The sequence below is a fragment of the Perca flavescens genome, chromosome 15 (genome assembly GCF_004354835.1).
Source record: "Perca flavescens isolate YP-PL-M2 chromosome 15, PFLA_1.0, whole genome shotgun sequence".
NCBI lineage: Eukaryota > Metazoa > Chordata > Actinopteri > Perciformes > Percidae > Perca > Perca flavescens.
In genome coordinates, this window is record NC_041345.1 from 12,119,347 (window position 1) to 12,145,558 (window position 26,212).

Genomic DNA, 26,212 nt, shown 5'->3' on the forward strand with positions numbered 1-26,212 from the left:
CAGAGAGACTCAGACTAAGAAATCTAAATCATACAAAACTTTGTTATCACCAACCTTCTCCAGCTTTTCAAAATGCTCCCGCAGGAACTTCATAGGACGCTCAGGCTTAGCGATGCAGAGGTTCACAATGCACTCTTTGAGGATCTGCTGGATGTTATGCTTCTGCACAAATATTTCACAGCCCTTCAAACTCTCGTCTTCTTCCAGAGTGGAGGAGGAGGTGGCCATCTTATCTTTTATCTCTGTGGCAGTGGGAAAAAACAGGGTGGACCATGAGAGGAGGGGAGGGAAAGCAGAATAGAGAAGGTGGTAGAACAGGGGCAAAGGAGGGGGGGAAATGCAGCGCATACAGTATGATAAGAGGAAAGTAGGATAGAGAATGGAGGAGCAATGAATCGTGGAATGGAGGTGAGTGGACATTTCACACCCTGTTGCTTATGGTTCCTGTCGAGGACTCATGTGATCTCATGACATGAACTGCAAAACATGACAGTGTATGATGATTGATGCAATTGTATGTTACCTTCCTTAGTTGTAGAAGATGGCTCATTTTATAAATAACCAATAACCAATAAAAAACATGGTGCTGCAGTTATAGGGTTGGGGCGATATGACGATATATACACCATAAAGCAATATAAATTGGTCAACTGGGATTTTGCTATTTTGTTTATACCATAGTAGCTATCCATTTAATATAGGCTATGTGGGTGTATTATACTATTGTGGCCAATGTTACATATAAATGAGCAGGTCTGCTTTAAGATCTTATTTGGTCAACATATGATTAGTGAAAGTGTGGCAAATGTGCATGCCTTTTCCCTGTGTTTGATTGTGGACATGTGACAGAAGGAGCCCAAAAAAGAGGGTTATGGTTAATTGCCTCTAAATGACATAATTAACAGAGGCATTTAAGTGGGGTTTACACACCTCATGCACAACAGATGTATTACTAATGCATGTCCATTTTTTGCGTGAAGATGACTGAACATTGAACAACGTTTTGGAAACTGGCTTAAACGGATATGTTACTTGTGAAAGTAAACACTTCAGCAGTTGGATGCAAAGCCAATTATATAATGACAACAGCCACAATTATGTCAGACTACAGTTATGTCAAATAACATAGCAGCATGTCTCATAGCAAGACAGGAAGCTGGACAGGTGTAGCTAACTCCCCCGTATCACTTCCTCATATGGAAATCACGTCTACGATGTTTTCTTCTTTTTTTTTTAAATGCATGATAAATGCCTTTAGGGCATGGCATCTACCAAGTTTTCTTCACAGCAAACAACAAAACAGTGCCACGTATAACAATATTGCCATGCATACTGTGAATCTAGTGATGAACGAGCACCTGTTTAGTTGCAGCCAAAAGACAGCTAGCCCTGCTAGCTCTGCTAACCTTATAATGACAACCAAACCACAACGAAGGGGAATTTACTGCGATGTAAACGCTATGAAGGGCTTGATCCTAACCGATGGGTTCATTAAAACACGGTCTAGTAGTCGCTGCTCTCGCTGCTGTCCCTACCGTTCTTTCTGGAGGATGCTCAGTGAGAAACCACTTGGCTGATGATGGGAGATCGGTGAGGTACCGCTGGTTAGCCGGGATGCTGGTGCTGCTGCTGCTCTGCCTCTCTGATACCTCGGCTCGCTCTGCGTCAGTCCCGATGACGTCAATCTGTCATCCTCTCGACCGCAGCGGTACTCTCTCGAGGCCACGCGCCAGTGCATTTGCAGGTTAAACATATTTAAAGGAAACATCCACCTTGAAAAGGGATTGGGGTGTATTTCAGTAACAATGAACTATGTTTATCTGTAAATATGAAGACAGACTGTATGCGTACGCTATTTAGGCCGAGAGAGAAACCCTGAAAGTAACATCTGACTGTGATGCAGGGCCAGCCGACCCACCCACCTTTCATCCCTCTCACACAATTCTTACCAGACTCCATAAAGGATACTGGCTAAAATTGTGTGGATTTTTCATATGTCCTTATTTATTCCAGCACTCTTTGCACTAAATGTATTTTTGTTTACATTAAACATACACTGTAGACCTACATATGTTTATGCTTGTCATATGTTATACCTCAGCTGTTCCTTGTTTTTAGCTGTCTGTTTCTGTCTTCCCTACTAGAGCAACACCTGGAGTCTAATTCCTTGTATTTGTACACATACTTGGCCAATAAAGCTGATTTAAAAACTAAAAAAAATAGTTTTTCCCAATATGAAAATGTTGTTTTAACATCCTTCTCCTTCAGGAATACAACTTTGGTTTAGGCTAGTAACCCTAAATTATTTTTCGTTTTGTTTACTTGAGCCAATCAATGTGTATGTTTAACTGTCACAAAACCCAGACATTTTCAGATTGTTTTTTTAAACATAACCTTATGTCAATGTTCATAATGGTTACGGCCCTCATCATGAGTGCGCTCGCTGAGATACAGAAAAAGGATGTTTCTGATTCAGTGCCAGACTATGCCCTGGAACCAGTGGTGGTTCTAGACCATTTCAAATGGAGGTTCCAGGCTGGGGCCACATGTGATTTTAGGGGTACCAAATACATTAAGCAAAAGTGTACAAAAAACTAACGATACACATATCAAACAATATAAAATACTCATTCGGTGTTAACGTACATTTTATTTATCACTGCACATGAATAATATAATAATAATAATAATAATAATAATAATAATAATAATAATAATAATATCCACTCTAGGATATACCTTAAAGTCCTTTATTTCTGCTGAATATTCTGCTTTAGTGATGCATAGGCTATTAAATTATTTTGAGGCTAATGTCAATCAAATTATTATAAATGGCCTTTGCCTAATTGGTACTCCGACCTTTTTTCGATGTGACTGAAGATAAGTCTGCTTTATGCGAAATCACCAAAATAATCTTATTATAGTGAAGTTATTTGTACTCAGCAGAAAGTTTGGCTGACTGCTTTAAAATAAGAATTCTTGTCATTTAATTCTAAGGCGATTTGGTGTTAATATTGCTGCAAACATAAAACGACTGCTTTTTTATTTTTTTTAGAGCTGACAACTGATTGAGTTTTGTCAACACAAATGGGAACATTTAAATTAATGGGTGAGCGCTTGCTTGATACAAGAGACAAATGTTGTGAATGCGAATAAAGTTTGAGATTTTGAATCGGAAGCTATCGTAAAGCAGCCGTTTGTTTGTCGTGCTGCATGTTGTCATAACGACAGTCAAGATGGCAGCGATGGCGGCCGGAGACGAGCATGCTGTCTCTGAAGTTTTAAGAGGACTCGCTCGACATTTAAACTGTCTAAACGAAGACAACAAGGCGACAAGAAAGAGGGCTCTTGAGCTAATCAAGAGAGAGACTGTAGATAAAGGGCTTTCCAGCAGCGTTTTACAGGAGGTCTTCTCTGTCCTCCTCAAGCCTCTCCTCAAATGTCTGTCAGACCCGATGGAAAGATGCAGAGAAACCGCGATCACGATGATAACAGAGTTTATTCGCTGTGTCCCCAAACCGGAGGAGTCGCTGCTCTATCTCATGCCATGTCTGGCTCAGAGGCTCGGGGAGAAAGAGATCCTGGAGCCGGCGGAGGAGCTTCGACTGTCGGCCGTGGAGATGTTGACTCTGACGGTGGAGGTATGCGGGAAGCATTTAGCGCCGTATCTGACCGAAATGATCAACATACTGCAGAGAACTATCGTCGACCCTTTCCCAGATGTCAGAAGAGAAAGCTGCAAATGCACCGTAAACTTTGCAAAGTGTATGCCAGGTTGGTGAACAATGCTTTGTTGTTGAAATGGAGTCTGTTGTTGTTGCCATGGTTTCTAGGCACGCAGATGTGTGCGACAGAAAAGCTCTCTCTCTTATCTTGTACTGCGTAGCTGCCTGGCCCAGCTCTACAGTTGTATTGAGTGGCTAAAATAAATATCGAGGACGTTTAATTTCAGCTACTCTTTATTGTTCTAAAACACTAGAATTGCTTCCCATCATTCAATCAGTAACGTACCAAATTCTATGTACTTGCCAGTCTCAACGAGGGCTGCCTGCAACTAACACATAGTATCGATTAATCTGTCTTTTTATTGTGTGCGCAGTGTTTCCCAACCTTTGCGTCAATCACATTTTAACCCATTGTCTCCCATTACAAGTGTCTATCCCAGCACATATCCAGTCTCATATCTCAATAGTGATTTTTAAACAGAACTGAATGGACTGAAATGCGTTTCATCTCTTTCTCTTCAGAGCACTTCCACCTGCAGGCTGAGAGTCTGGTCAAGCCTCTCATGCAGACTATTTCTCATCAACACTCCCGGGTACGAGTGTCTGTCATCGAAGCCACCGGGGCTGTCATTCAGCATGGCACAGGGAAAAACGTGGATGACGTGCTCTCTCACCTGGCACAGAGACTGTTTGACGACTCACCACAGGTTCAGTTTAAAAGCAACTAAGCGGTGTTACAAGTCCCACTGTGTGCCATCACTGTATCTGCTTATGAAGTTATTCGTGCTCAGTTCTGCTTTCTCTATCTTGCTCTCTTTTGTTCCAGGTGAGAAAAGCTGTGACTGCAGTCGTTGGTGATTGGCTACTTCACATGAGAGACAGATACTCTTATTTCCACAAACTCATCCCGCTGCTGCTGAGCGGTATCACTGACGAGATCTCGGAAATAAGGTAAAAGTGGACATTTGTCATAGTTTATTTTTTGCTTTATAATACAATGTAACGCAATGTGTCATGTATATTCTTCTGGTTTGTATACGAATATTTAACAAATATCTCACACATTATTTTAATGTTGAAAGGAAACATCACATGAATGTCTACATTACAACATAGTGTATATGTAAAATACATTGCATATAATTGACGACAGTGACAAGGCTGATGATTGGGACGATGATCTGTGTTTGCGCTCCCCTTCTGCAGGCTTCTAGCAGCTGATTTATGGAAGCAGGTAGGCGCCCAGTGGGAGAAGGAGAATGAGGACGAAATCAAGGACAAGATGGACTTTCTCCTCACCCCACCTCCCTTCTACCCACCAGGAGGTCAGTCACAGACAGCGTGGTTTATTCGACCCAGTTATTTGGTCTGGTTATCAAACTATCAACGGGGTCAGAGAAGTCTTATTAATATGCTGTGTGAGTTGCTGGCATCAATCATCATCATCAGCGTCCCATTTAATTTGCTAATAACTAGCTAACAAGCAGAGTGGCTTGTAACACATCCTACAAAAGTTTAAGTGTGTGTGTGTGTGTGTGTGTGTGTGTGTGTGTGTGTGTGTGTGTGTGTGTGTGTGTGTGTGTGTGTGTGTGTGTGTGTGTGTGTGTGTGTGTGTGTGTGTGTGTGTGTGTGTGTGTGTGTGTGTGTGTGTGTGTGTGTGTGTGTGTGTGTGGTACAATTCCTAGGCTTTGTCCTATATAAATCCTATATGTGTACTACAGCTACACATGTGACAATATGGATGATACAGGCTCTGGGACAGAAAGGAAGAGGCTGTCTCGCCCTCACTGTCTTTCTCTTTCTTGCCATCATAACTCTGCTGGGCTTCCCAGTGTGAAGAGGTCTCTGTCAGACAAGAGAGAGACAACCAGAAAGGGGCTTGTTTTGTCTTGTCCTGGTGTGTTTCTCTGATTTATCTCTGTCTTCCCTTAGTCCTCTCTTCCTTGCTCATTAGTGTGTCTAGAGGAGAAGAAAAAATAAAGATGGGCCAGAGAAATAGAGAGAGAGGAGGAGGAGGAAGTGAGGGTTGCTAGACTTTAAATGTGGAGGACTATTTGAGAATGTGTTTCACTTGCTCCTACAACTGGGGCAATCTTAATCGTAGGTAAAATATGTGATAAGTTGGACGTCAGTCGGCAGACATTTGAAAATCTGTGAATCAGTGATATTTATTGTTCTGTAAATCCTGTTTCTTAGAACTTGTGGAATTTTGTAATTTATATTGTCGTAAACTATCTGGACACTCGTAAAAGTTAGATAAATAGACCACACACTGTCATATACAAGGTGCTAGGTGCTTGCTGGCTATATCTATATGTCATTCAGGTACCTTTTTAATGAAAATCAACAACTTGGGTATCTCTTGGAGATTGTTCAAAGTCACTCTGGAAAACAAAGTAATTTACTAATTGATGACAGACTGACAGATAAGGAATTTTTCAAAAACTGATATCTAACGGTAGAAGAGTATGAACAGATTAACGATCTTCATTCTCTCCCCCAGTGGAACGTCCAGGGCTGGGCTGCAGAGAGCTTGTGGTAAGGAACCTGGGTAGGCTGGTGCCGGCCATTACCCACGACATAACCGACTGGCTGGTGCCCACACGGGTCAGGACCTCTCAGCTGCTCTCCGTGCTGCTGCTCCACGCTGAGGACCACAGCACCCAGCATCTGCAGCCTCTCCTGGCCACCCTCCGACAGGCCTGCACCGACACGGAGCGGGACGTGGTCAGCAATGTGAGTCCCAGTGAGCGAGCTAGTCATCTGATCAGCAGGATGTTCTACATCATACTGTTTTTCCTTTTTTTGGATCAGGTCTGGCATTTAGTAATGCTTGATCTCTTCACAGATCCAATATCATTGTTTTGTGATCAGTCATTAGAAGACAGAATCATTCCAGGACACATCTGTTGAGCTTTAGACTGGGCCGAGCAGGGCTCAAGGACTTGGGATGCACCTGTTTACATAGGAGGATTCTGTAGATCTTTGATGTGTGGGAGATTAAAAAAGGACTTCCTGTGGTTCTCGTCCTCCTTTACGCTCCTTCATGCCTCTGTGTCTCTCTTCACCCTCTTCCTCTCTCTCTCTGTATCCACATCTAGTGCCTGGCAGCTGCTAAACTTTTGGGGACCTTTGTCCCTCCTGTTGTCTTCCTCAAGCTGCTGCTGGATCATGTGAGAACCCCCTCCTTTTCCTCTCACCCGTGGGCCCCCCTCATGGTGCTGACTGCAGTGCTGGGAGGGTGCTCCAAAGCCCTCCTAAAACCACATCTCGAACAGATCGCCAACACACTGACCCAGCCCGACGTCTGTCAAGAATATCAACAGGTCAGCAGAGAGAAGCTTGGGTTTGATTGTGGTTGACCTGTTTTTAACGTGTTTACCTGAGAATGACTGCTCTTTGCCTGTATTGCCAAACTTCCCCATTCACACGCACTACACCGCCACATCCTCCTTCTGTTGCTAACTGAGTAGCTGCAATGGAGTCTGAGCAAATCAGAAGTTCACTGTGGGAGGGGAAAGAGTTGCCGGTTGAAAATGTTAACACATTAAAGTTAGACTTGTTTTGATGGCCGGTTTGCCAAGTTTTCTCTGCACTCGTAGGTAGCCCCCTTCTGATCTGTGTGCACCAGCTGTTTTTTTTCCCAGTCTTGTTAGGTGATCTTTCCAGTGTCATAGGTCATTTTCTTTCTACCCTTATTGTGTACATTCACACTCTTATTTTTGGCAGTGACAGTGCAGCAGTCATACTGTATATTTCTTGTATATTATTTGTCCCTTATGGAAATTGGTTTCGTGATAAGATGCCACATCTTTTGAAAGGGCTTTAGTTGAAGAGCCTTCAAGAGTTTTCAATAGCTCTACTGTACGCGATGAGTTCAGTGGGTTCGCTGTTGAGTAATTCTCTAAACTGCTGACACTGCTATAGTGACAGTGTCTGGCCACATGGTGTTTTTCAAATCTAACATTACAAGTTTCTGATCAAAACGACTCGCACGCATCGGTGAAATGTGCTCCCACAACGCACGTATCTTTTTTTTTTTTTTTTTTTTTTTTTTTTTTTTACAAATCGCAGCAATTATTAGAAATGTTTTTTTAGTTTCTCTGCAAACAGTCTGCCAGTGGAAAAATCCAATCAAGTCTGAAACAGACTCTTCCCCGCTTCCTTTTCTCTTGCACCAAATATGTTTCCCTTTCAGAATCAAAATAACAGAGTTATTTTCTGATCCTGCCGCACTACTGACTCACCTATACCCATGACCCCTCCCCCCCAGTGATGCCTGCAAGAATTTCCTCCCTGAGATAATAATAACAAAAATCCACTAATTTCATGTGACCCCTGCATGACTGTTCTGACCCTCTCTGAGCAGACAAGGCTTTTTTTCTTTTTTTTGTATAACCATGTATAAGGTCTCGGCACCGGACTGTGGTTCATCCACAGCGTTAAAAGAATCCCTGAAATTTCAAAGCCTGCCTGGTCAAGGACGGTGATAAATGGCAGGGAAGTTGACCCCCCCCCCCCTTTGTCTTCCCTGGTTGCTATCCGGCGGGGTCCAACAGGGAGAGGACTAACAGGACGGGACAGCGGTCACACATCGCACAGATGGAGGCAGACCTCTGCTTCCTCTCTGTCTGTTTCTCCATCTAGCTGCCTCTGTCTGTGTTTCTGACGGCAAAGCATGGAGCGTTGTGATCCAATAGCTCGACCAGACAAAGCACCTGCAACATTCTTCGACAACAGGCAGGGTTCATCGCAGCGAGCAGGGCCAGATCACTGTGTAGCTGTAAATAACACCACTGGAGACAGGAGCACCTGCATCCCTCTCTCCCTCTTTGTGCTGTGCTGAAATGCTGACCCAGAATATTGTGCACTCCCTTACCTCACAGTTGCTCAGTTTGAAGTGTTGGTTAGCCCTTAGATCCTTATGTGCTTGATAATGGTTTAATTACCTGCTGACAAACAACGAAGATATGGGCGTAGCATCTTAAAAACGTACAAGATATGTGCGTTTGGATCCAACTTGACAGAGTTATGTGCCACATGAACCAAAGGCAAAAAGGAAGATAAAGTGAAGTTTGACTTTGACAAAATGAGGCCTGTTAAGAAATGAAGTATAAATCATTTTCAAAGTGAACAGAGGCAGGGGGAACTGCAGGGCTTCATGGGGAGTTTGTGGAACAAGATGAAGATTTGGAAACTGATATATGATATTTCTGCACAACTTAAACTCGCCAACTCTTTCATGTCCCTGTTTTCTTTATTTCAGAAGGGGAAAAAGGCGGTTTACAAAAATAAATGACACATGGTTGGTGAAAAATAAAAATATTGGTCATAAATTTTAGATGATGTCAAGGGTTTGAGGGAAAATGAAAGGCGGGCCAGTGGTTAGAGAATCCATCATGTTCTGAGGTTCTGTAGTTTATATATGGTGGTGTTTGCTTATGAATCACATATGGGATTCATTTTAAAGGGGTATTCCACAGAGAATTAACAAACTCCTAACATCTCACACACACACACGCACACACACACACACACACACACACACACACACACACACACACACCTTACATCAGCTGAGCGTCGCTGTGTTGTGGTTTGCCATGGTGACAGGGGCATCACAATATCTGCAGGGCTAGAGTATAAAGACGGGGCCTGATCGTGAATTAGCAGGCATATTTACAACCAGGCTTGTTAACAGTGAATATGCTGTCTTGGTGAAACTCTGTAAAAAGTGCCTGACCTACAGTAGCCTAGAGGAACAGATCAGCAGGAGAGCGGGTGGGAAAAGTAGGCTCTGTGTCTTTTCATCTTGTCTGTGCATGGAGAAACTTTTGCACGTGTCACAACGACCAGTATTCTGCGGCCATACATCAGCGTGTCTCCTGCATGCCTGCCCTTTGTCATGAATGACAGCTGCATATTGCTCACTGCTCCACTGAACGACAGATGAAGAGAGGAGAAAAAAGGCAGCATAGCAAACTTTACCTGACTGCGAGGGGTCGGCATCCCATGCACCCTCTGTGTTTGTTTTCCTGTTGCCGTAGCAACATCAGTAGCTGTTGGGGGGTGGGCTCCCCACTGGATTGTGTGTGTGTGTGTGTGTGTGTGTGTGTGTGTGTGTGTGTGTGTGTGTGTGTGTGTGTGTGTGTGTGTGTGTGTGTGTGTGTGTGTGTGTGTGTGTGTGTGTGTGTGTGTGTGTGTGTGTGGGACAGATGCGGACATGCACTGTGTAACGAGCCCCCGGGAGCGTGCCCAGGCCAATAAAACCAGGTGTATCTCGCCTGGCTCCAGGTGTCCACCTAGTCATTACACTGCACCACTTTTTCCGCTCTCTCTCTTGTCCAGCCCTAATGGTTGTTTTCTGTGCATGTATAATATGCGTGTCTGTGTATGTGTACGCTAATGTGTGTGTCTGCCGCTGTTTGTCACGTTATTTCCACTACTGTCTTCCTGGAGCTCCTGCAGTGTTTAAGTGCCAGCAAACGGCTTGGCCATAGGCAGGGATTTCCCCCATCAATAACCATCAAATGAGTGCACAGTGCAGTGGGTAAGCTGTTTTTGAGTCTAGGCAGCTGAAGAAATGAGAGCAAGTCATGGTTGTTCAGGGCTTGCATGGATGTTTAGCCTCAGAAAATTGTGTTCACACACATAACTAACACCCTGGACTCAAGATATGCATAACAAGCTTTTTTTCCAGTGTGTGCTCAAGACTCAATCGCAAAATAAAAACATTTGCACATGTGCCTCGCAGACTGGAAGTCCCTTAGCTCTCTTTCCTCCTCACAATTCCTGGATTCTTAACACTCTGAGGATCTTTTCTTGGATTAACACCTGTTTTTCTTCCTACATTAATGCCAAGCTATGCTCCACAATAGCTAGGAGGTATTATCCTAGCTACTATGTAATAGCTATTATGAAAAGATAGTACGCCCCCTAGTGATAGAACTCTGGTATTTGTTAGTCAAAGCTCAGTGAGTGGGTGTGTGTTTTGAGTAAGGGAGCATATGTGGAGGTTGCATTGAGTATTTCTTGCACACACACACACACACACACACACACACACACACACACACACACACACACACACACACACACACACACACACACACACACTTGAGTCCCCCTCACCACCCAACTCCTCATCAACAAACCAAAGTAAACACCCAGGGGGCACTTTACCAGCTAAACCCTCCACATACAAAAAACACACTCTCTTTCTCACACACACACACACACACTCACACTTACCTTCCATCTCCCCCTATTCCTATCCAGCCTAATGACAGGCTGCGAGAAAACAGGAAAAGAGGCCATGATCCCAGTGATGGCATAGAAATTAGCCTGAGCTGCAGTTCTTTGTCTAAACATGAGCTCACCACACCACTGCCTGACAAGTGACAGCAATCTCACACACATTCATGTCTGGAGATGGAAAGTTCTCACTCTGAGTTTTTGTATCTTGTCGTTCACTCAGTTATCTTTTGTGTAAAATAAGAGACTGTGAGGTTTTTTGTGATGGTGTGCTGTGGAAGAAAGTGAGAGAGTGAGAGCAGAAAAGGAGAGATTGAGAAGACTTGATGTGCAGTGTGGGGTTCACTGATAGGCAGAGCAAACATTCAAGGCAAATACTTCTCACAGCACTCACATCTGCTAGAAACCAGACAAGACAGTCTTATAATACTTCTCCCTTTTTCCCAGGTTGCGTACTTGGAGCAGTTGTTGGCCTGCGTGGATGTGCTGCTGCGTCAGTGTGAGTCAGACCACCGCTCAGTCAGCCTGCAGCTGCTGCAGGTGCTGGTCACTGTCCAGAGCCTCTCCACCGAGCCACATCTCAGCGAAAAGGTGAGAAAACAGTTGGTAGACGCAATCCTCTCTGCAGCTTTGTTTTCACTTTGTTCCACGTAGAGGAAGCATAAGCACCTTGCCCGTGTAATTCTTCAATTCTACTTAGACATGGCACTTTTTTTACCCCAATTTTAGTTTTCCATCCTTTTTTATTAGAAAGGTAAGCAGGTTTTATGAAGCAAGAGAGCTATTTGAGGAATGTCAGCATTTGTACAAGTTCAAAGTGGGCATGGCCAACTGTATAATTACCCACTTAGCCAGGGGAGCTGAAATTGCACCTTTGGAGTGGAACTTTAAATCCAGAACTGGGTGAAAGGAGGCGGGTGAAAGGTGGAGAGAAAGACAGACATACAGAAATAGAGGAAAAAACAGATCGAGAGCAATGAGTTGTGTTTCTTAGCAGGTGTGTGTCATCTGCCCAGTCCTATTTGTGGCTCCATAACGCCTCCTCGGGCCTCAACAGCCAAGTAATATGCAAGTAACAAGCTTTCATGTTGTGGTCAGCCTCAAATGCAAAGGGACAAACAAGAACAGTGACAAGTGAAGCCAACGGTATCTGTGGCCAGAACGTCGCCTTACTGCTAGTCGCCGTTGGAGGCTAATGACAGGGAGAGGAGCGGGAAGGGACTGGCAGCGATGCTTACCAGACACCACATGGGACACCAGTGTGTGTGTGTGTGTGTGTGTGTGTGTGTGTGTTGTGTGTTTTATGTCTGTCTGCAATGCATTGGTTTATGTTCAGACAGGGAGCAGTGTTAGAGAAGAGATGAGAAGGAATGAATTAAGAAAAAGAGAGGGAGGGTGAGAATGGCCTTGGGCATTCCCGGACCCAGAGGAAAAGCAGAACTTGTTTTCCCAGAAAAGGGGCACGTCTTTCCCATCAGTGGACAGCTCAGGGTTGTCTAGCTGTCTTCTGAAAGGGCCGATCTGTGATTCAGATATTGTCTCTGTCCCTATCCATCCCCGAGGGACTACGAAGGGAACTATGAAGTGCCCTAAAGGTCAGTTCCCCTGCCCTAAAGAGTCAGCTAATTATTTACTCTCCTATCTCTCATTCCTGTCCTTTCCTCCCAGCTGTGTGTGTGTGTGTGTGTGTGTGTGTGTGTGTGTGTGTGTGTGTGTGTGTGTGTGTGTGTGTGTGTGTGTGTGTGTGTGTGTGTGTGTGTGTGTGTGTGTGTGTGTGTGTGTGTGTGTGTGTGTTCCTGTGTGTCTTCCTGTGCCTTTTGCGACATCCTGTGTATCTGTCGGGTTTTTTGTTTCCAAGTGGTTTTGTGTAAAACCTTGTCATGTCTGCAGTGTTGTTCTTCCCATGGTTTCACATGATTGTTTTGAGCCTCCCGTGTGAGAGTGACCCCAAAAAATTCCTATAATTACAAGAAAACAGCTGTAATTTCTGAACTTGGAACACCATGCCCTCTGCTCATCTTCCAGAAGATCTTTTCTGTCTCTTTGTCTTTTTTTTTTCTCTAAAATCTTTATGATTTTATGTTAAGATTGCAAAAAAAATTTGACATAATTTTTGTTGCTATCCCTCTCTCCCACAGTCCTTGGAGAGTGTACAATTCTTGTGTAAGGTGCAGGGCCTGGATTCAGTGATGGACCTCTATAGACAACATATGGGCCAGCTGCTGGACTGGCTGTCTGCCTCTGTCAACACCTGGTCCAGTTACTCCCCACAGAGACTTCAACTGCATATCATAGTCATACAATCAGGTGAGAAGTGAAGCCTGAATATGCACAAGACATTGCCAAATTATACAGCAGGTGCTGAATTTTCCACGTATAGAGGCACTATAATGGTCAAAATATACAGTAAGGTTTTGAGAAATTGGCCTGTCAAAATATCTGTTAATGATGGGAAAATCACAACATCAGTCACCAGTTGTGAACATGCTCTTTGGGTCCATTTCACCTTAGCGCGTCGGTGAGACTATATAATCTTGATCATGTTTTATTAAACATTACGTCATGGTGTGGTTTGTGAAGCCATTCTTTCCTCAACTTGTTCAGACACATGTTACATCATATTTTAAACGTCAAGCCGTTTGTCCTGTTTACACATGATCCATCATCGAGGCAACACATCAAAACCAGCAGCTGTCAAAACAGCAGCACAGACTCTCTCAAGTACAAAGAATCCAGATAGTTTATTGAAATTGTTTATGTGTCCGGATGTATAATTTTCTAGTATCTGCACTCACAGAAGCAGCAAAAAGCATACTCCTCAACCATGTTTTCATATAGTCTCACACTGCTCCTGAGAGACATACGTACATATATATTGTATGTGTCAATGGTGGTGGGAGCAATTGTCAGCACCACTTGATGGATATGAGAGCTGTTAAACGATGAAATATTGAAGGTTAAAATGTGTATGATTTATTGCTTGAAGTCCCAGTGGATGCATGCATTTCCATTGTTGTTGTCCAAGATGGATACCCATCAATGAGGGTCTCAGTGGAACGAGCAAGACACAGTGGAAGTTCTGTTACCCAGTCAGAGGCTCATGGTCTGATACACTCGCACAGAAAAAAATCAGGGCTGTCATTAGCACCAGTTGGCTTACTGACTTTTGTAAATTCCTGTCTCGCTCTCTCTCTCTCTGTGAATGCGTGAATGCGTGCCTGCGTGCGTCTGCGGCACCGGGTTAAAAAGCTGTGACCCTGTCTTTGTGCGGAGATTTCCCGTTACCTCCCTCTATACCATATAATCCTCCATCATCAGCACCTCCATGTGCCACTCTTTCATCTCCATCTCCATCTCTTTCTTCCTCCCTCCCCTGTCTTTCTAATTGACTGGGCAACTGGGTACCCCTTTAATCCCCCCCACCCTCCCAACGCACACACACAGACTCTTACACACACTCCCACGGCTAACTGACCAGTCCATTCTAAGTCCACTCAGTGATCCCCATGCAGGTCACTACATCAAACGGCACAACAGCCGCCTGCTCTTGACCTTCCCCTGGATCAAGGCTACTTTGAAGCTGTGTGTGTGTGTCTGTGTGTGTCTGTGTGTCTGTGTGTGTCTATGTGCGTTGAATGCTGCTCTAAGCTTCCCTAGGTTTCATTTCTACAGATGTGATCTTTGGACCCAAGGACTTAATTACGGGCAGCGAATAGAAAGCGTGTGACTGCTTGTTTTGATGTGCACATGATTCAGGGAAATCGGCCCTCTGCTAAACAATTGACGGTAGATAATTTCACAACTGAGAATTGGTCATTTTGCTTGCTCATCAGCTCCTCACGCACTCCATCTGTGTTTGTTGGAGACAAGAATAGTGATTGCCCTTTCATATCCTCCTCACGGTCTTTTGTCCTTCGCCTCGTGTGAGAGTGTTTGATCTGTTGTGTGTAGACTGGAGCAATCTCCCTTTCTCTGTTTCTCTATGTCTGGGGTTTAGTGCATTGCTCAAGGACAGGATGCATGCTGATAGTTTCTCTTAGCAGTAATGAGGTGTGTTTGTGTGTGTGTGTGTTCGTGTCTCTCTATTAGTGTAGGGAAATTTCCTATCACCGCCTTGTCATTTCCGTAGTCACTTTGCGGCGACCTGCAGACATCTCCTCCAACACCTCTGGTTAAATGACCCGACCTTTGATTCACACATTCCCGTCAGATAAAGTAGGTCTCTCTCTCTCTGTGTTTTCCTGTTCTCTTTATGACGTTGGCCACCACCCTAAGGCAGTCTCAGGATTTCCTCTGTCTCCTCTCATGTCTGGACAATTCAGAGTCCAAACAGTAGACTTATCACTCATTACACACACAGATTACTATATATAGCTCTGTAAACATGCAGTCAGACTGTTGGAGGGTGTGTGTGGGTATGAGTATAACTGGGAATTCTTGTAAGTTTCTTATTTTTTCTTTAATAGAAACGCTCTGTCACACAAAGACATTTTTTATGTCTCATTTCCTCTGAGCTTTGTGTCACTGTCTCACCAGTCCCTTGAGGTCTCAATAAGCCCTCTGGTCTGTGCTAAACATAAAAAAAAAGTCTTAACTCTGTGTGGGCCTTTTTCTTGTTTAGGATTTGACAGCTGTTCTGGACAAAGAAGAATTAAGAAAATGCATAAATGAAAGTGTCTTCGCTCTTAAAAGAGTCTTTAAGGATAGGTTTAGTATTTAGTGGTTAGGCTGAAAATGAGTTACCGGTTACCGAATTCATTTAAGTCATTTGACTGTTGATCCAGTAAGGTGGCATAGTTCGGAAGACTTTAAACAAAGAGTTTACGTTTAAGCACTGCTGAGGTGACACTGAAGATAGCTTTGAACACATTAAAATCATATTATTATATTGCAGTAGTAGGGGCATCTGTTGGCCTTGTGTTTAAGACCCATGTCATATTAACTGCAACCTTCCTAGTTCAGTTCAGGCTGGGCACCTTTGTTGCATGTCATTCCCCCTTTTCTGCCCATATTTGTGATCCATATCTACTGTATGTTCTGTAAACTTTCCAATGAAGATACACATTGCCAAAAAAAACCTGCTTAGTAGTAATGCAAAACTGTGTGTGTTATAGGTCCAGTGATTGGGGAGTTTGTGAGCCAGTTGATGCCTCTGCTGTGCAGCTGCCTTCAATCGGACAGAGACCTAGAGATGAGGATGAGCATCTTCACAATGCTTGCTAAGTTGCTACTGGATGCATCCAACACACTGGATTCCAAGGGGTGAGAGGGGCACATACTATGCACACATTAACATATTGACACAGACACAGAGCAAGTTATCTTATGAATCAAAGACACACACACACACACACACACACACACACACACACACACACACACACACACACACACACACACACACACACACACACACACACACACACACACACACACACACACACACACACAACAGGTATATTGCAGGTACCTATTCCTCCATTTCATCACTGCATGACGTTACATTGAGCTTTAACTGTTTGGCATTGTCTAGCCTGAGTTTTCCCAGTCATTGTTATTAGCACAGCTCATATTTTTAGACTTAACCTCACATTAACCTGCAAATTAGTGCCGCACACACAAGGGACCATAAATTAGAAACACACACATACAAACACAATTGTGTTATTTTCATGAGGTCATTGTAACCCCATCAGCTTCCTCAGGACTTGCGGTTGATTCAGCCAGGGTCATGTGATAGACGATAGGGGTATATTTCAGGCATGAAGCAATTCATCACACTTCAGAAATTATGAAGCACATTACAAACAAACTCATCAGATAGAATGTAAGGAGTTCCTTTTGCGTTAACATTTTCTCTTTGGGAATATCAATTAGACTAACTCAAATTAGTTATTCAGCATGCCTGGAGAAGGGAAATTATGTCTGAATCACTCCTCTGTGATTTAATAACCAACACGTTTGAATGGTTATTGACTAATGAATTAGGAAGGATAGGAGGGATAGGATAGGAGCTCCCGTTTGTGGGTTTGTCCGTCCGTCTGTCCCGCCCCTCCCAACACCCTTCAGGGTCCGCTCCAAGCCCTCAGCTGTGCAGCCTTCAGGCCGGGCTCAGAGCTCTAATCTGAGGGAATGCATTAAGCTGGAGGCCCTCTCTGGGTCCCAGTGATCATAGCAGCTGCTGCTGTCGATCAGAAAGACAAACCTCGTCCGTGGGGTTTCCATGGAGACATCTGTGAAGCGTGTAACTAACCTTAACCCTGCAGCCAAAAGGTCCATAAGGGTTGGTCTGTGTTTCCATTGGTTAATTTGAGGGATTGTTTTTGGCATGAGCCTGGCAGCAGTATAAAGAATATAAAATAAAATAATATCCTTGTCAGTGAAAAATGTTGCATAAACAACAGGAAGTGTTCTTTAACCAAAACATTCTACCACCTTTGCCAAAAATATGGAAATTGGAACTTTGCTTTCAGCCTTCATCAGATTATTTTATCCATAAATGTGTGTATTAAACAAAAGGAGCCTCTGTCTCTTCCCCACTCCCAGCGCGGCCACCTGTGCTGCTAACTGCTTCTCTCATTCCTCCGCTATATCGCCGGTAATCACAGGACCATCAGGAGACCGAAATCATGTTACACCTTCAAAAGGTTTCAAACAAATGCTTAACTTACAGTATGTGGGGCTGTGCGGTCTGCCATAATATTTCCATTCATACTCCTCTTATCCCTACATTCATGATTTATGGCCTGATCTTTGCTCAGCAGTTTGTAGACACACACACACACACACACTACCAAGAGGACAATGATAGGCATAGAGAAACCTCATCTTTTTGTTCTATAACCAAAATGACATAATGACAGATCCGCTATAGAACAAGCAGAAAGGGAAAGTAAGTGTGCCCGTGAAAGTCTTTCATCCACACACACACATAATGTCTTTGTTTCATGTGGATTTGTGTGCTGTGATTAAAAAGCTGGATGTGAAATTTAAGTAGAAGGTGATGTGTGAGAAATGAAAGTTCATCCTCTTTCCCCTGGATGTGGCAGGCAAAAATCATGCACCACTTCCAAGGGAGATAAGTGTGCGCTTTCATGCATGTGTGAACAGCAAAAGGCATCAGTCTTTAGTCTTAATTTCAGCTTTCAAGACATAAAACAAAGAAAAACAACTGCTAGTGGAGTGAGATATTCCTCTTATCCCGAATGTGTTTTCCCTTCAAATTTCTATATGGCCTGTCAGTAACAAGACAAAAGGAAGCAGATCCAGTTGTGTGTCAGAAATGACCCTGAAACGAGACGTCTCCTTAACGTATTGGCAGATTCTTTCATAAGTTTTAAGAAAGTATGATTTCAAGAAATGAGAAAGGGATGGACAAAATAGTTGAATACATTATCATATGATAATAATATGGATATTTTCTTGGACAACAGAAATTCGTAGAAGTTTAGTATTGAGTTTAAATTTCAGCTGTAAATGTTCTGCTGTGTTGTGCTGTTAGAGATTGTTGTTTGCTCTGCAGTTGCTTTGTGACCAACGCGCGCACAGACAGCTCAAGTGTGGAAATGTGTTACTGTGTGTGCACAGACATACAAGTCAAAGGTAAAGTCCCACTCTTCTTTTCCTTTGGATATCATCCCTGCTATGTGGAAAATGTCTTTCCATCTCTTGCCGTCATTCATGATGAGCTTTCAACACCTGTCAAGATGAATAGACTGAGCTAACAGCAATAGTACATAGTCCTGGCTGTATTAGTGGCGCACAGTCTCCCCCTACTGGCGCTGAAACATTACAGCACATTTGATCAAATGTCATGCCAAGTTTGTTGTGACACCAGCTAAACAGCCAGAGGCTAGAGGCATCTACCAGAGCTGGTGGAGTTGGTTTGGAGCAAAAGTGGAAGTTTGGAGTGGAAAAGAGAGGGAGAAGGGAAAGGAGGACACCCTGATGTTGTGTGGGGAAATTACTGCAGTATAGCCATTGTGTTGCAGTTGCATTCCCAGCAGCCATCATTATTCACTTGTCCACATAATGGTCCTGTTCTGTCGCCATATTTTTTTTTTCTGTGCCTCTTTCCAGGCATTTCCGTGATGAGTCAGAGACGTTCCTGTGTGACGTCTTGCTTCCTAACCTGGTGTGGCGCGCAGGTCGTACTGCTGCTGCCGTCCGCACCTCAGCCCTCAGCTGTCTGCTGGCCCTGCTGCATGGAGGGTCCATTACACCTGGACAGGTACACCCACACATACAGTACATGCTGTAAAGGCACATATGACACACTGGGGTTACATCTATTTCCACCTGTGCAAAGTGACCCATAAGCATTGGAAGCAAACACCGGATATAAAAGGTCTCCAGTAGTACGTACTCCTGATCTCCAATCTGCAGAAACACTTTTTATTGACTCCGATATAAAGGAAAAGATGTGGTAGTGCATTCTTTTAATCTACCCGGAGTTGACATTTACTTCAAACTCTCTGTTTTGTCCATTTCACATCAAAATAGACGGTCCCACTTGGCCATTTAGGAAAATATAAAATCAGCTATCTTTCTCCCCTTGGCTGGGGAAGAGTTGGCCACGGAAGGTAGCAGGTGTACATGGGGGCAAACGAGTTCACATACCTTTGTCCCTTAGGAACAATGCTTCCACTGTTTTGGGCCCTTGTTGTACGTAGGAACTATCACAGGGACATGCCCTTGCACCTGCCTGTCAGAGCATGTGCCCAGTTGCAGTATGTGTGCTCACAAACACACGCACATCTGGCTGTGTTTGCACTTGCGTGTGCAGAGTGACCAGTTGAAACCGGCACACACACCTCTTCTAGTCACACGTCTTTAACTACAAGGCAAAGCAAACAGCTGGGGGACAATGTGAGTGTGTGGGTGTGTGCGGGTGTAGGTGTGTGATCAAACTTTTACTATGTAATGGCACCCAAACGTCCTCACAAGAATAGAAAATCTGGAAAAGTGGCGACTTAACGGGTACTTGTTACTCTCGGAGTTTGGGTTCAAAATTAGGTTACAGTAGAGATGAAATAAACAACATACATGTATCCTGATAAGTATAACAATAGAAGGTTATGTGTGTATTTCCACAGCAAATCAAACAGCCTTTCATTTGAGGGACATTGTTTCCTCACTATTCCCTGTGAAAACAATTAGCAGCTCTAGTTACACTTGGCGCCCACAGATTGTCACTTATGTAATGCCGGATTACTTCCCTGCCAAATTTTTCTCCTCTTTGTCTCATTCCCTCCCTCTCCCCTCGCTCCCTTTTTTTACTGTTTCGCCTGCACGGTTTCAATAGCAAACAGACGGAGTGACAGAGGTTTTAGCTATTACCTCTTGGCCTGTGTGTCTGCTCGCTCAGCCTCACCTTGTTTGTCCATTTCCTCTGTTTCTCATCTGCTGGTGTGATGAAAACAACGTCTTCACTGTGCTTCTAAAGTTGGGCTCCAGGCCCATGTGTCTGTACAAACTGATCCAGATCTGATGGATCTGTCATGCTTCAGGTGATATTTCACTTTGGTACAAAAAAAACAAACACACAACACAAATAATCGAAGAAAATTGTAGAAACTGTTCTTTTGTCACCTTCACTAAACAGCCTTGTCTTTCCTAGTTCTCATTGTTGATAACTAAGGGGTGTAAATCAACTGGAAGCGCACATTTAAAATTGGGTTTGGGAAATTAAGTATGTGCTCCTGACTATGCACCCTCAAAGCAGTCACTTCAGTAAGTTGCAGGTTCATGACTTCTAATAGAGGATTCTTGATTATTGTGAAAATCACATGAGGAACTTGTGTTGTAATCCTATTTTTCAATTAATTTAATTTTTAACTTAAGTGTTTCTTCTTTAGTCGGTTTGAATTGTATTGTGCATATAGGCAGACTTGGATCTTTTCATTTAACATTTCATGGATTTGTATGCTGGTCTGTGCATTTCCTGAGTGCAGCTGCTGTGTCTGGAGGAGAAACTGAGTCCCCAGGTGTTGTCAGCCCTGGAAGAGGACTCTCAAATGAGCAGACTGCTGGCTTGTCGTTCTTTGTCCGCCATACTCCGACTCATAGGAACCGGTCTGCACCCTGAGGCCCTTAACAAGATCTACCCCGGTAGGTGAAGAACACACAAAAATGAATGTACTAAATTGTGTCACACTGGACGCTGAATGTACACTTTGCAATTCATTCTGTATAATTACATGTCACAATGAGGGAAACATTTGGGGAAAACGTGGCAATAGAAAATGTATCCTGAAATTGGCAAAACAATGATTATAATGAAAATAAAAGCTCAAAGCAGCTAACCCACTCAACATCTAAAATTGTTGAGAATCTTTTGTCTGTAATCTGTTTATTGTGTGTGGGGGTGTCTTTTCTCCACAGTGCTGCTGAAGCGTTTGGACGACAGCAGTGAGGAGGTGCGCAGCGTTGCCCTGCAGGCCCTCGGCCTGTGGCTGTCCAGTCTGACCAAAGACTATAACCCAGAGTTCTTTGCTCCTCATCTGCAGCTCCTCTTCCAGCAGCTCCTGCTGCACCTGGATGACCCCGACAGCTCGGTGCAGGACCAAGTTCTCGGTGAGACTGGGTGGGGGGTTTTGAACCTGCAACCTCAAAGATGAGGATGGAGTGTTGATGGGTAGTTGATGGTGAGGCCTTAAGAGGACGATGTGCACATGGCCTTATAATGCTGGGTGCAAAAATGAATAAGTAGTCTGGATCTTAGAAAGGTGAACACAAATATTACTGTTTAAAGATTTACTCTGTGTGGAATGTGCAGTAGCTTTTCCCTCCACTCTTTATGAGTCCTGACTATTAATCATAACCATAACTCTTGATGGGGGAAAAAAAGCTAACTTTTTTTCTAGTTGGCCTTTAATGCGTTGTTGACAGTCCTTGATACCAGTGCTGATACGAATGAGGAGGGATTAAATTATGCGATACAAAATATGAAACATTGCAATGTGCATATACTGTATATGACTTGAAATGATTATGTGATATGGACACCTTATGACCGTGATTATCTGATGAACACGTTCAGCTGATACAGATAGTAAAGAAGATGATGGTGGATGTGGGGTGACGATGAAAGCAGAGTTTAGCCGGGATGATCTGCAGACCAGCCTGCCGTGTCTGAGACACTCACAGAAGGTTGAGAGGAATCCGGGGTATCCTCTATCAAACACCAGGCTATTGCCTGGCACGCTGCCAGCAGATTCCCCCCTGTCCTTTATTTCCAAAGCTCTCTGTTATCCTTCTTTTCCACACAATTTATCACTAAAAGCAGCTTGAGCAATTCCTCCTGTCAAAGCAAGCCCTTAGGGGCTAAGGCTGTAGGTGGCCCTCAAGAGTGAAACACAAGATCCACATATGGATAAGCACCCACCTGAGAGAGACACTTCACAGGTTAATATTTGAACCCTAATATCTGTATAACTCCCCTCCCAGTACACCTGGGGTAGACTGGGCTGTTTGTGTGGCAAATCTCCATCCAGGATCTTCCTCCAACACAGAACCGCTAATGACAACCACATGGGGACCCCCCCGTTCCCTTCGCCATCTTTCCACATCTGTCCTTCTCACTTTCCCACTTAATCCCTTCCTCTTGTGTCTGCCCGTCTACCTTCCTCCTCTCATACCCACTGTTTTCTGTGACAGACCTGTAGCTTGGACGACTGTGTTTTATTGATGTATCAGTGGAAAGTCTGAGTGGAGTTTTCTGAAGTGTGTAACTGAGGCTCAGCTGCTCTGGACTTTAACTCTCTCCCACTCTCATGGATGTTAGCTGTCATTACTTTTGGAAAGACGCAGGTGAGCCCTGATGCCTCAGCCAGCACAGAGAGGCCTCTCTACAGGATCTCTCGTCTTCATACGGCTAGAGGAGAAGGCATTCACACACTCCAGATGCAGCAATAGCTTCCATACCATGAATTTTAGCCCCGCAAGCTTTTGAAAGCCTTCCAATGACAACAAGCATTCTTGTTGTTGCAATTGGTTATCAAAATGTCTGTAACCTTGGCTTTAGAAGGCAGAATAACAGATGTAAATCAACTTTATGAACCAGCCTTAGCCCACATACTGTACGTCTGTATTTTTGTAGTTGAGTGATTTGGGGTGTTGTGCATATGTATTTTCAGGATTTGCTTTGAAAAAGGATATTGTAATTCTATATGTTCCAGTTTAAATATGAAAGGGCTCAGAATTTCTTTGCTGTCTCAACCCATGCTGGATATGATTTATATTTAACTCATGCTCTGGCAATTAGTTACACACCAAAACTGATACTAATAAATGGATAAGTCTTGTGATATTTTATATTTTTCTTATTGACAACAAATCCCATGAAAAGACCAAAACTAACATTTAATTGATTGAATGTATTGTCTGTTAGCCTGATGTCAAAGCCTGATGGATCTTATTCCCCTGTAACCTAGAGCTCAATAGTCATCCAAAAACACATCAATGAGCCATACTGTTGCACTGGGTGACATGTTCTGAACTTGGGCTCTGTAGTTTATTTGATTTGATCCCACATACACCGTCCTGCTGCTGTAACTACTCACCAGAGCAAAAAAGGTAAGTCAAAAAGTGTTTAAAAAAAAAAGACAAATTGTTGGTTCTGATCATTTTGCGGGATTTGTTGTTATTTCATCGTTATTTCTCAAGTTCAGCTGTTCTTAAGTCTGAAAATGTTGGATCACTAATGACAGACATTTTATAAATTAAAACTGTTCATCAGCCTTAAAGAGTGTGTCAACATATCTGTCCCGATACAGTGTAAAGATAGAAATATAGTCATTGTGTGCAGACCAGTGCTGTAAACTACAGTACAGTAGATTTGTAGACAGCCCAGAGTCTCTTTGTGAAATGAGATGACCTCAGATGTTGCTGAGTGATCGTCTGTATCTGACAGCACCCCTAAGCGCCTGCACCGCAAATGTGGAAGCATTCCTCACTCTCATGCATGGCTCTGTTTGAAGCTTTCTTCTTTTCCTCCTTGTTCTCTTTCTTACTCTTTGTTCCTTTTAATAGTTGATCCCATTCTTATGCTTCTTGGATTTCAAACGCATATCTCTGAGGTGGCTTGATGTGTGCAGCATGTCCTGACAGCATGACGGACAGCACCTCCACCCACCCCCCACCCCTCTCATCACTCCTACTCTCACTCTCTCAGTCCTCCACCCTGATAATCCCACCATCGTGGCAGCACTGCTGCTACCTGCTCAATCACACAGATTGTTGGCACGGGTATAACTCACTTCTTACAAGTCCTCATTGTTCTCCTTTAATTAAAAGTCCCACCACCCCAGCTCCATCCCATCTGAGTACAGTATACACAAAAGCTAAAAATCCCCTCCATCATCTTGAAGATTAAAGGCAGGTATCAGATGATGAGTTTACATGAACAAACTGATCCAGAGTGACAGCATGTCACCACTGGAACAGCACTTTTGTATTGTGGTTTTTGAAGCATTTACCCATTGACTGCAATTCAAGAAATTCAATATACCTCAGCAGAAGATGTGTGGGAACAGTGGGAGGAAAATATTTGAACAGAGGATTATCGCCTCCCAGTGGAAGGAAAGGGTACCCGCACATAGCTGCAGAGTTGATGTAGTGTAGTTCATCACTGCCATCTGCTGGCTTACTGACTTCTTTTGGGCTTTGTCGATCTGCCTGTACCAGTTTAGAAACTAAGGAACTTCATTTGAGATTTATAGTGAACTTGGGTTTTATGTGCTTGAATTTGAATTTTAGAAAACTCTTCTTTGATTGTTGAAACCAACATGGATAATAGAAAGACATCAGAGCAGGCATAATTAGACCATAAACCCCTTTGATACACTGACAATCACATTCTTCAATGCATGGCTTTAAGTAGGTCTTAACTCTCCCCTAAAGTATTAAGATAAAGGAATAGTTTGACTTTGTAAAAAGGCTTATTGGCTTTCTTTTGTGGAGAGTTAGATGAGAAGATCAATAACATTGTGTGTGCTTTTAATGTCAAAACTACTTTGCCTTTGCATGGAGGATATTTATTATTAGTACAGATTGTTGAGTATTTCTGTTTTTATTTGAGTGTATCCTCTTTCATCTCAGTGAAAGAAGACAAAACCGTGATCTGAGTGCTGACCCCTGTCTGGCTTGTGTCTTTGGTTTTGTATGTTTGTGTCCAGAGATCCTGAAGAAAGGCAGCTTGGTCCACCCGGCACTTGTGAAGAGGGAGGCGGAGGCAGTGAGAAACAAACAGCGGAGTCCTCTCTACTGCGACCAGCTGCTCCAGCACATCAGCTCAATTCCCACAGAGACCACAGCAGCATCTGAGTGACATGATCGTATAATAAGATGATGGCGCATTTTTCACTTAAGGACTTGTTCCCCTTAAAATGAAACTCGGTCATTAAGTAGCCACTTGCCTTAAATGCAGCATTTTGACCCTTATGTGGGTAAGTATATGACTGATATCTTTCAAGTTGTAGGTGACCTTTTGAAAATGCCTTCTTTTTTTTTTATATATATATATATATATATATATATATATATATATATATATATATATATATATATATATATATATATATATATATATATATAATATTTGTTTATTGGAACACATTACATCAAATGACATAAATCTTGTACATTTAAATGTGTGACCATCATTATTTTTTATTTTTTAAAACAAACATACATGTAGAACAAGGTAGAAAAGAAAGAAAGAACACAAGAGAAGATGCCTGAAAATGCCTTTTAATGCAGAATGTCTCCTTCACCATTTGTCACAACAGTTGCATGTATTCCTGTTATTGTTATCATTTGGTTCCTTTTGTTTTAATGGGAATGTTGACGATGCACTGTGGTTGTGTTTAAGTGTGTTTAGTGATACACTCAATACAAATTCATTCCTGCCTGCACCCAAACTCCCAGCACCCCTCTGCCTCCAGATGTTGCGGAGTCTGAGATAAGATAGGTCATGTGATTGTTGTCTTCAAAATAAAAGTATTGTTTGTTTTTTTGTTAAAATGTGTTTAAATAAATCTGAATTTTTTTAAACATGGAGTGAAGCCACCATTTTACACATTTCTCCTATGGTCACATTTCCTCAATACCATTTTAAGCTGTAGGCTATTTAAACACAATGGGCTAATTGTAATTTTTATTATGAATGTATTGGCCGGATGCATTATTTATTTATTTATATATATATATATTTCAAACTTGATATTGACGAT

General features: G+C 43.0%; 2 protein-coding genes across 5 annotated transcripts in view; one reads left to right on the forward strand and one right to left on the reverse strand.

Annotated features, from left to right (window-relative positions):
* Window positions 1–1,639, reverse strand: part of prkar1b (protein kinase, cAMP-dependent, regulatory, type I, beta) — a 73,806-nt gene extending 72,167 nt beyond the window's left edge. For 3 of the 4 annotated variants that reach the window (XM_028599379.1, XM_028599383.1, XM_028599381.1), the window contains exons 1-2: window positions 1,536–1,639; window positions 55–242 (exon numbers count right to left, since the gene is read on the reverse strand). In XM_028599379.1, the coding sequence (XP_028455180.1) occupies window positions 55–228 (174 nt within the window). In that variant the 5' untranslated portion in view covers window positions 229–242; window positions 1,536–1,639. Of the gene's footprint in view, window positions 1–54; window positions 243–1,535 lie in introns of those variants that run through there. The other variant, XM_028599384.1, reaches the window with a different exon arrangement.
* A 1,565-nt stretch (window positions 1,640–3,204) lies between these two features.
* On the forward strand, window positions 3,205–25,472 carry dnaaf5 (dynein axonemal assembly factor 5). Its single transcript, XM_028600719.1, has 13 exons — window positions 3,205–3,774; window positions 4,248–4,432; window positions 4,552–4,676; window positions 4,932–5,050; window positions 6,229–6,461; window positions 6,827–7,051; window positions 11,427–11,570; window positions 13,118–13,286; window positions 16,094–16,241; window positions 19,059–19,209; window positions 20,933–21,089; window positions 21,363–21,554; window positions 25,157–25,472. The coding sequence occupies exons 1-13, from the start codon at window positions 3,237–3,239 to the stop codon at window positions 25,306–25,308; spliced, it is 2,538 nt and encodes an 845-aa protein (XP_028456520.1). The 5' UTR covers window positions 3,205–3,236; the 3' UTR covers window positions 25,309–25,472.
* The last annotated feature ends 740 nt before the right edge of the window (window positions 25,473–26,212 follow it).